At 53.0% G+C, this 11,068-nt stretch overlaps 1 protein-coding gene across 1 annotated transcript; it reads right to left on the bottom strand.

Moving 5' to 3' along the window:
* Window positions 1-7,342: 7,342 nt before the first annotated feature.
* On the bottom strand, window positions 7,343-10,785 carry LOC139044170 (ral guanine nucleotide dissociation stimulator-like). The gene is made up of 7 exons (XM_070503712.1): window positions 10,759-10,785; window positions 9,912-9,980; window positions 9,394-9,468; window positions 8,775-8,807; window positions 8,276-8,397; window positions 7,979-8,070; window positions 7,343-7,644 (listed from the first exon to the last, which is right to left on the bottom strand). Exons 3-7 carry the CDS (start codon window positions 9,409-9,411, stop codon window positions 7,583-7,585), a joined length of 327 nt encoding a protein of 108 aa, XP_070359813.1. The 5' UTR covers window positions 9,412-9,468; window positions 9,912-9,980; window positions 10,759-10,785; the 3' UTR covers window positions 7,343-7,582.
* Between the last annotated feature and the right edge of the window lie 283 nt (window positions 10,786-11,068).

Raw genomic sequence — 11,068 nt, forward strand, 5'->3', positions numbered from 1 at the left:
CCTCTCCGCTCACACTGCTCCTCGCGCTCCTGCTGTCTCCCCTCCCAGGGCGGCTCGACTGCCCCGCCTCCTCTGTGGCCACGCCCCCTGCTCGCCACGCCCCCCTCGCCCCGCCTCCCCGCTCTGCCTGTCACTCAGAGTTATGCTCTCTGGCCTTCCCCTGTGAGGCTGCAGGCTGCAGCCCCGGCTCCTCTGTCTCCGCGCCTCCCCGCTCGCCCCGCCTCCTCACTCGCTCCGCCCCCCGCCCCTGAGCCAATGGGGAAGCCCCAGACGTCCGCGTCAGGCGTGGCGGTGCCACCGTGTGGAGCCGGTGAAAGGGGCTGCAGGTTCAGACCGGCGTGAGGGGCGTGCCTGACGCGGAGAGCCGGCAAGCTGGGGCCTCGCGGGCGTCCGCGACGATCCGGTTCCCCTCAGCCCAGTGCGCGCGGGGCTGTCCCGTCCAGGCCTCGTCCCTCCTGGGCGGGAGCGGCCGGTCCAACGCGCGCCGCGTCGGGCGCTCGGCCGGCGGAGGACGGTCTGTGCCGCCCTGGCCCGCGAGGCCCCCGGGGTCCGTGCGTCGCTTCCGCGGGGAGCTCGGGCGGGAGCGCTTTGACGGGGCTCCGCGGAGACGAGGAGGCCCTCGGAGGACGGCGGGCAGGGCCGCAGCGGGGCGGGAGGGCCGCTCCGAGGGGAGACGCGCCCTGAGCCCGGGCACGGATCCCCGACAGCCTTCCGGGCGGCGGCGCGGCCCTGGCCCGCCGTGTCCGCTGAGGCCTGCGGGGCGCTGTCCTCGAGGGCCGGGGCGCGGGGCTCGCGGGCTGCACAGGGCTCCTCGGGGCCTCCGTCCCCTCCGTCCCCTCCGTCCCCGCTCCCCAGCGATGGCGGGGCCGTCCTGGCGGCTGTCTGAGGCTCAGAGAGGCAGCCTGCTGAGCTCCCCGCTCTCAGGGGCTCGAGGGAGGGACAGCCGGCTGAGTCCGGGCGGAGGGAGCGGGAGGCCGCCTGCTTCTCTACCTGCCTCCCCGCGACTCACCTGGTTGTGTCTCGCCTGGTGTGGACGCCTCCCGTCTCCCCACAGCTCCCTGTCCTGGAACGACCGGGATGCCCTGCTTGGCTGTGGGAGGGCGGTGGGTTGGGGGACAGTGGAAGAGCCTCCTGAGTTCTTGTTCTTGTTCTCTGTTTTACTGGGATCGCCTGTAGAGGCTGAAATTTGCAAGCGTCGGAGGAAACACAGGGCAGCATTTCTTTGTAGGAGTTCAGAGCGACAGCCCCTTGCTTTTGAGGCCATGCTGAGCAGGATGGTTTGGGGAAGGATTTGGTCTATGATCATAAAGCAGTTGCAGAGGGAAGCAGAGTTATTTCCTGTCACCATTGGGTCCTGCTGCTGTTTATGCTGTTGCAACTGGCGTGTCGTGATTGGCATTAAGTTTCTGAGTAGACGAGGCGATGTTCCTCTGCTCCCTGGAGAAGGGAAGGTGTCTCGGGAGGTCGCTTAAAGGCTTTCTCTGCAGAAGGGGCCGCAGGTGGTGTTCTCTGCCTCCTGACGGTGCCGCTCAGATTCTGGGTCGGCACCGTGACCAAACTTTTGGACTTAATAACAGGTCACCATGTGAAGCACTCCTGTCACTTCAGCGCTAGCATCTGCGTGAACGATCTGCACGGATATTTACAGGGTAACGGCTTGCTGTTGTGTTCAGCGCTGCAGCAGTTGTGAAGCCAATGAGATGATGCAGGGCTGTGTCAAGCGTAGAACCTGGCTGACAGCAAGTGAGAAAGGGCCCAGGAGGGGCCATTTGACCTTCGTAGAGGCGTGACTTCCAACACGATGACTCGTCCACGGAGGAAGGTGGATCGGTGCTCTCAGGCTGTTCTGTGATGACATCTAGGTGAGCACGGCATTTTCACAAGTGCTGAGGGGACGTGTGATGGTGTGAGGGAGCCTTTTTGTTGGTAGTTACTTTGGGGGCATCACTAGGGAAAATAAGTTAGAGAGAATGTAGTAACACCAAGTCCTGCCAGTACAGACTGATTCTGGAAGGAAACTCAGGAATCAAGCTTCTTTCTCTGTTCTGTTTTTCCAGTGTCTGTGCTTCATCACGGGGTCTTCATTCCTCAATAGTATTTCCGTCTTTCATGGTTTATTCTTTGTCTCCCATTTTGGGAATGTCTGTTTATCCTCCTTCAATAGTTTGTTTTTGCAGTCATTAAAAAAATCTTTTTTTTCCCAGCAATTGATGTATGGTAGGCACTAAATCTTATTCTGGATATTAAGTAATGACTAAGACACTGTTTATTCTCACAAGGCACTCATTGGCTAAACATGATGGGAGATGTAAAAAACTGTAATATCCAGAGGTGACATTGAACTCTGGTGAAGTCTATCCAAAGAAGTTGACTCTTCAGTGAGAGTCTAGTGAAAGCTTCACAGACAAGCTTGTGACTGTGCTCAGCCTTGAACAAGGTGTTGGAATTCTCCCAGGTGATCGAGAGGTGGGAGCACTCCAGGATGAGCCGGGAGAGGAGGACGTTTAGGGGGTAATTAGACTGGAAGTTGTGTGTATAAAATTGCAATACGACATTGTAATGCAGATTATTCCTATTTGACCAATACTGCATAGCAGAGGGTGGGAAATGAGCCTGGTCAGAGAGAACACAGTCAGGTTAAGAAAGAGCCTTATATTTTGGCCACAGGATTGTGGTTTGATTCTGAAATTAGTGGACGGTAAGTGCAGGTTTCCTGCGAGGGGACAGCCATGATCAGGTCTGCTCTGTGGAAAAGTCACCCAGGTCAATGTGAGGAACAGACTGTTGCTGCTTTCAAAGTGTGAGAGAGACTGAGGGACGGAAACAGCACGGGAACCCTGGGAGTGGAAGGAGAGGAGCGGGTCTCTGAGGGGTGAAAAATAATGTATCCCAAAATTCCAATTAATTTTTCCATTAAGTAGTGAATTTTTACTAGAAACAATGCCAGAAATGTTATATTCATTATTTAAATCTCCCAGAAACTATGAATTTGGTATCATTATCCTATTTCATGAAGAATGTGACTGTAGTGACAGTGCTTGTGCAGGGCACATAATGGAGTCTGGAGACATGTTCAGAACTCATGGTTTCCAGGTATTTTGCATTTCGCTAGTACTCTGATTTTTAATTCACTTTATTTTTTGAACAGTTGTACAGTTACAAAAACTTGCTGTGATAGTACAGAGAGTTTCCCTCAGCTCCGCTCGCAGTTTCTGCTCTTATGAACACATCCTGTCTGCTATCCTACACTACATTTAGTCCTTTCTGCCTAGCCTCCCCTGGCTGTGACAGGTTCTTGGGCTTTCCTTGTTCTTGAAGAACTTGGTAGTTTTAGGGAGTAATGGTGAGGTGTTTCGTAAAATGTTCTCCAACAGAATTTGTTTTATTCTCATGATTAGATTGGGATTATGGATTTGGGACAAGAAGATCAGAGAGGTAAATTGCCATTTTCATCTCATCATTTCAAGGGTCCATGCTCTCCCTGTGACTTCCCCCCATTGATGTTAATGTTGGTCACCTGGCTGAGGCAGCGTTTGTCAGATGTCTCCCCTGCACAGTCACTCTGTCCCCTCTGTCCACACTGTGCCCTTTGTAGGGACTTTTGTCTGTGCAGCCCGTGCCTAAGAAGCGGAGAGTTAGCCTCGACCTCCTTTAGAGCAGAATGTCCGAGTGAATCATTGGTATTCTCCCGCACAGGAGATTTGTGTCTTTTCATTTCCTTATTATTCAGTTATTTACATTGTTACAGTATTGATATTCATACATTCTCCGGATTATAATCCAACAACTTTATTTATTTTGTTTCTCAGGTTGTTCCAGCTTTGGCGATTGAGAGCTCCTTCAGTTAGTCGATGTGTCCCTTTGGTGTCCCCCCAGCATTCTTGGCTTTTTTTGAGTAGCATTTCATGACTTTCTTATGTTGAATGACACTTTAGTCTCATTTTCTTACATTTCCTTCTCGAATCCTAGAATTGGTTATTTCTACAAGGAACCCTGTTTCCTTTTGTTGGACTGTGGTATTAGAATTAAGACCTGGGTACCAGGTGTGTTTGCAGCTGTCAGGGCATTAGGTTCTTTCAGCGGACATAGCAGGGAAATATATCTGTGTGTAGTAGCCTGTGTGTATTCAAACACCTATAAATATATCTATACACAGCCTTCTGTGTCTATGTTCAGCTAAAGTAAGTTCATACTGATGTCTCCAACTCTATCACCACGTGGATCATTCTAGCCTCTTCTCCTTGCTTATCTGTAAACTCCTACTCCAAATAATAACCTTGTGCCCACTGTTCACTGTCCATTTACTTATCTGCTCATTTTCAGTCCACATGGATAGAAGTATCAGCATTGTTAACAATACCCCCCGGGTCACAACTTTATCAGCTACAATACAGTGCGTCTGCACAGTTTCTTTCATCTTCAGTTTTACAGACTCGACTCACTTCCCAAATTACATATTTCTGCACCTTTTCACCCACTCCCTTCATTCAGACTGTTTCATACATTTGTAATACAGTTAGATTTTTTCCACAGTTTTCATTCACTTTGGGAATTTTCTTGGACACATACGTGGCTTTTTGCTTGCACACATTGTTTCACTCTCTGTGCTATAAAATTCAGAGTTTTGATAACTATCTAAGGTTTTTTCCATATTTACAGTATTATGCAGAAGAGTTTCACTGCACTAAAAAATCCCTTGTGCTTTATCCATTCGACTCTCCTTCCTCTTCCATGAAGACCGTGCTACTACTGACATTTTATTGTCTCTATACATTTGCCTTTTCTAGAATGACATAAAATTGGTGTTCTACAATAGCCTCTTCAGATCGCTTCTTTCACTTAGAAATAAGCGTTAAAATTCATTCATGTCTTTTTGTGACTTAATGCTTTGTTTCCTTTTATCACTAAATAATAATAATCCATTTTATAGCCGTACCCCGGTTCTTTCTCCACTCACCTATTGAAGAACATCTTGGTCATTTCCAGTGCTTAGAAAGTATAAATAAAGCTACTATCTATATTAGCCCACAGGTGTTTTGTAAACCTATTTCCAAATTACTTGGGTAAATACCTAAGAATGCAGTTGCTGGATTGTGTGGTAAGACTATGCTCATCTTTGTAAGAAACTGCCAAACTGTCTTCTGTTATGGCTGTACCATTTTGCTTTCCAGATCGCAATGAATGAGAGTTTGCTTTGCCCCACATCCTCACGTGCAGTTGGTATTGTCAGTTTCCTGCATTTATCAGTTCTAATAGGTGTGTAGAAGTGTCTCATTGAGGTTTTATTTGAAATTCCCGAATGACCTGTGGCGGTGGTTGTCTGTCCTCAGGCTCGTTTGCCATCTGTATGTCTTCTTTGGTGAGGGATATATTCAGGTCTTTTGCCCATTTTTCAATAAGGTTGTTTATTTTTTTGTTGTGGTTGACTTTTTTTTTTTGAAGATTTTATTTTTTCCTTTTTCTCCCCAAAGCCCCCCAGCACATAGTTGCATATTTCTCATTGTGGGTTCTTCTAGTTGTGGCACGTGGGACACTGCCTCAGCGTGGCTTGATGAGCAGTGCCATGTCTGCACCCAGGATTCGAACCAGCAAAACACTGGGATGCCTGCAGCAGAGCGCGCGGACGTAACCACTCAGCCACAGGGCCAGCCCCCTGTTGTGGTTGACTTTTAAGAATTCTTTACATATATCTTGGACATATTTTCTTTATCATATATCTGTTTTGCGAATATCATCTGCCAGTCTGTAATTTGTCCTTTGACTCATCGATTTTGCCTTCCACAAAGCAGGAGTTTTTAATTTAATAAAGTCTAACTTGGGGCCAGCCCGCTGGCACAGTGGTGAAGTTCACGCACTCCACTTCGGCAGCCTGGGGTTCACAGGTTCGGATCCTGGGTGTAGACCTACACACAGCTTGTCAAGCCATGCCGTGACAGCATCCCACAGGACAAATAGAGGAAAATCGGCACAGATGTTAGCTCAGGGTCAACCTTCCTTACCAAAATAATAAATAAAGTCTAACATCAGTTTTTTTTCATAGATTACATTTTCAGTTTGTATCTTAATAACATAATTCCAGATTCGAGTCCACTTAGAGTTTGTTGCATAATCTTTTTAGAAGTTGTATTGTTTTGCATTACATTTAGGTCTCTGTTCCATTTTCTAAAAGTTTGTGAAAGTGTAAATTCTAATCTATGTTCATTTTTGTAAGAGCTTTAATGAGGTGCAATTGATAGAAAAAGAACCTGACATTTCTAATATGTACTATTTGATGACTTGCCCCCCCATATCAACTGACAGATATGTATAAATTTCTCCTTTAGCCTGTGACAGGGTGGATCACATTGATTTGATTTTGGAATGCTGATACAACCTTGCATACCTGAATAAATTTCCTCTTTGTCCTGGTGTATGATTGTTTTACATTGTTGGCTTCAGTTTTCTAATATTTGTAGAAGACAGTAACTGCTCATTTCTGAGACTTGCTGTTCTCAAGTTTTCCCTACTTTTAAACCCTAGTTTTGCTTTTAGGGTACTGCTGGGCTCATAAGATGAGTTGGAAAGTGTTGTCTCTGGTTATATTTTCTGGAACAGATTGTTGGGAGCACTAGGTTTATGGAGGGAGACCTGGCTGAGGCCCTAAAAGCTGCATCCCACAGCTTTCCCCTTGGACAGGCAACAAGCAGGAAATGGTATTCGGAGTCAGGGACCAGAAGCCCAGGGGGATCCAGTCTAGGTCAGAGGTGAACAGGGAGCCCCTAGTGGGCCCGAGAAGGAAGAGTCCTGCCTGCCCATGGTCCATGTCCACAGGACCTTCCTCTGGCCTCATCCTCTCTATGTGCACGTTTTGAGCTTTTGACGGTATTTTCCCCACTTAGAGCTGAAGCCATTGCGGAGACTGAATCAGAAAACAAGGTCCTAATCTGTGTGCAAGAGAAACCGGGAAAATGTTCCCTCTTCCGGCAGAGTGTCAAAAGGCAGCCACTGTCCTGGGCAGGACGTGTGCTAGGGACAGGCACGTGCTACTTTGACAGACACACCCAGCTTAGTGGTTGTGGCTCTGGCTGAGAAAACGCCTCCAACCACTTAGTCCCAAGAGGTCGGAGGGGCCATCTCTGCTCCTGGACAGGGTGAACCACACTGCAATGATCCTGTCCTCGGCGGGAGGGGCACTTGGGCAAGTCCTTCAGTAGCCAGGGAGGGGACTGGCACTTCTCCCTTCTCCACATAAACTGAGCCGCTCACTCTGGGAGATTTCTAAATTCGAGGAGGAATGTGAGTTTCTGGATCTGGTTTCCATGAGTGCTGCGAGCGAAAGACTCACACCTCCACTCCCAGGATTAGAAAGAAGCAACAATTTAATATAATACTCAAACGGAGCATTTACCATTGACAACAAAATATGGCCCCGCCAAATAGGGAAATAGGTGCTGGGCAAAAGGGGGGAGGGGGAAGAGGGGTTGGTGCCTTCTCTCGTGGCCAACAGGGGACCCCAAGAAACGGATCACAAAGTTCTCCTCATCAGAATCAGGGGAGGTGGCCCTGTGCACCCTGAGTGTCAATGCTGTGTCCCCGCTGTAGCTCAGCTGGTCTCAGGAGGGTCATCGACCACCACCACTGGGCCCTTGGTTGGGGGTCTGGTGTCTGGAGAAAGAGAGGCATTTCCTGAGCGACCTGCCCTGGAACCACAGTGCACACCCCATCCCGGCCCCCACTGCGCTCTGTGCTCCAGCCCTGTGCTCAGTGCTCAGTCAGCCAAGAGCACCCCATCTGTCCCTGACACAGGGGCTGATATTTAGCATCACCCACTTCACAGAGGAGGAAACCAGTCCCAGAAACGTGAGTGCAATCGCCCAGGACGGGACTGCTCAGCAGTGGAGCTGGAACCCAGGGCCAGCTGTCTGCCTCCCCAGGCCCACGCTCAGCCTGAATGTTTCCTGAGCCCATGGTTTCAGCCACTGCCGGTCTGGACACTCACTCTGGCCTGAGCGGTTCTTCTTGCCTTTGAAGAAGAGTCGAATCTTTCTGACCCAGTGGTATCGGGGCTCCAGCTGGCAGGACAGGCTGTAGCTACAGGACAGAGCGGAGCTGGGAGCTCTCAGGAGCCACACATCACATGTGCATCCTGGAGCCTGCCAGCAGCTGGGGTCGAAGGGCCCCAGGGGTCGCCATGCAATCGGATCAGGGGCTGACCATGGAGCAACGGCCATGGGCTCTGGAGCTGGTCAGCAGAGAGAGGCTGCCCTGCCCTCCCCCAACTCCTGACCCGACTCACCTCTCCTCCTTGCTCAGGGGCTCCACGGCCTGGAACCAGGCCCCAAAGTGCTCGTCGGGCTGCACGGTGTACAGATTTGCAGCCTCCTGGAGCAGCTCGATCTCGTCCATCAGTTTGAATTGCTAGGACAGAGCAAGCACAGGATGCCCACAGGGCCTGAGTGGGGGACCCTGCAGGGCTCGTGGAGGGGGTGAGGAAGGGGGCAAGGGGCCAGTCTGGGGCCTTTGCCCACTTGGGAACCCTCCCTCCCTGCGATTCCAGTCAGGGCTTGCCTGCTCTCACACTTGGCCCAAAATAGCTCCTCCTCCAGGAAGGAGTCTTTGATGCCAGCCCTTCCCCCACCCGCCAATGCCATAGGATCCCTAGCTCTGTATATCGAACTGTGCAAATAAATGTCCCAATCCAAATGGGGATTGGGCCAGAGGGGGTCCTGCCCACTGCGGGGGGGTCTCTGATTTCCAACCCCCACCCTCCCCACCGGGAGGCCGCAGCCGCTTACCTCATTCCATTTCCGACAGTTGAGCACATTGCCCTGGAAAGCAGACAGCCGCAGTCCATCAGAAACAGCCCCCTTGGGCCAGCACTAGCCCCCGTCCACACCTCTTGCAATGTTGCACTACTGCCAGTGGGCAGGCCCATCCAGAGCCCGGACTTGGACCTGGGCCAGTCTCTGGGCTCCAGAGCAGGGGGCGCAGAGCAACTGAGGCAACAGACCTTGTGACCCAACCCTCTCTGATGACACGTGGGGAGACTGAGGCCTCAGGCAGGAAGGGACAGCTCAGCCTCTGATGTGCTTCCTGACTGGGAGGGGCCCGACTTCTCTTCCCTCACTGGCAGGGCCAGAGGGAGAGGCTGAGTCCAGCTCAGACACCACCTCCTGCGGCCACACAGTCAGGCAGCTCTGAGCCTCAGCAGCCCAGGGAACCTGGACGGTGGCTTATGCAGAGCCTGCATCACCCACTGGGGAGATGGGCCTGACACCCTAACTCCCACACGAGGCTGGAGGCCCTGCTGAGAGGACCTTTGCCAAATGCAGAGAGCTCAGGGCTCAGGACAGGACTCTCTCCTCCCCACCCTCAGGAGCCTGAGCCCCCGGACCCACCTCCAGGCTCACTCACCTCCACATAATCCTCCATCGTAGCGTCCAGCAGCTCCAGGGAACGGAAGAACGTCACCAGGGAGGGGACGACACCCTGTGCCGCCATCGGGATGGGCATGGTGATGAGCTCCCGCTCTCAGGTGCCCCCATGAACCTTCCCCTGAAACCCCTCAGCCCAGCCTGCTGCCCACCCCACGCTCCCACACAGAGCAGCCTAGGATCGTCGGGACACCCCAACACACACAATTCCCTCCCCCGCTTCCGTCCAGGAACACCAAACTCCATCAGTCAAGTCCCAGGGCTGGCTGTTGGCCCCTCCCAGGGGCAGTGGCCCCTGCCCTTCCCCACCCCAAATCTGCCCTGCTGCCAGCCCTTCCAGGCCTCCTCCTGCTCACTGCCACTGCAGGCCCGTCATGCTTGGCAGCCACAGCAGATTCGCCTGAGGAGGAAGGCCCCTCTCCTGAGGGAGGTCTCCAGCTGGGAGGGGGAGCCCCCTCTCCTCTGACTCCTGGGCCCCTCCCCCACAGTCACCCTCACCTGCTGCCGCTGCCTCTCCTGGGCTCCCTGGCGGGCCCTCTCTGCAGTCTTTAACACGGAGGTCGCCTCCTGTCGGGGCCGAGGACAGGGTCAGTGCGCCCATACTCCCCTCCGCATGTCCCCCAAGGCCCCTGATCTCAGACCCTGGCCATCGGCTCCAGTCCCCTGCTGCCTCTGCTGCTCCCACCTCCAGGGTGCTCTGATTCTAGACCAGTCCTGGCTCCAGGACTCAGTCCTGTGTGACCTTGGGCCTGCCCAGGCCTCCCTGGCCCTCTTTCCTCAGCTGAAAAGTGTGAGGAGAACGTCACCTGCTTCCAGGAGTCTCCTGAGGACTCAGAGTCATCTGCGTGTCATCACTGCTCTCCCCTCACCTCTCGAGGAGGAGCCGGCACAAATCTCCTCCCGTTCCTGTCCTCCCTTGGATGGTAGCACCCCGCTGGGAGGCCTGCACCGCTGATCATTTCCCTCCACTTCCCAGAGGAGGAGACGGAGGCCCCCAGAGGGGCAGTGACTGGCTCAAGGACCCACTGGGAGAGGCCGCTCCCCGTGCCAGCTACAGGCCCTGTCCCCGCTGCCTTCACCCCAGCCCTGGCTCCAAATCTGACCAAGGCCCCGACCTCTGGACTCCAGGGGTGTGTCCAGACCCCAGCTGAACAGACAGGGAGGGGGAGGGCAGGGTGTCTTGGGGGACCTGGCCGAGTGGCCCCGGCCTGCCCCACCCTCACGGGGCTCTCTGACCCCCAGCCTGGGCCGAGCCTTGCCATAGCCTCACCTCCTAGGATCCCCTCGGGATGCCCCCCTCCCCTCTCCTTCTGGCCTCCTTCCAGATCTCCAGCCTCCAGGTTACCTGCACCAGCAGCTCCCTGCTCACGCGTTTCTCTCTCCTGACCCACTTCTTCCAGGTTCGAGAACTCTCCCTGCGGGGTGGGGAAAGAAAGAAAGAAAGAAAGCAAGCAAGAAAAACTGTGGGATGCTTGAAGGCAAGTCCCATTTATTTGAGAACCCAGCAGATCCAAACTGCCTGGGACCTGGATGAGGGATTTCTCTGGGGTGCTCTGAGCTCTAAGGTCCCCATGGGACTGCGGAGGGGCCTCTCCTCTTGTCCCTTGGGGCCTCCATTCCCAGATGTCCCAAACAGATCTCTTTGGAACAGTGTT

This window comes from Equus asinus, unplaced genomic scaffold (assembly GCF_041296235.1).
Source record: "Equus asinus isolate D_3611 breed Donkey unplaced genomic scaffold, EquAss-T2T_v2 contig_648, whole genome shotgun sequence".
Lineage (NCBI taxonomy): Eukaryota > Metazoa > Chordata > Mammalia > Perissodactyla > Equidae > Equus > Equus asinus.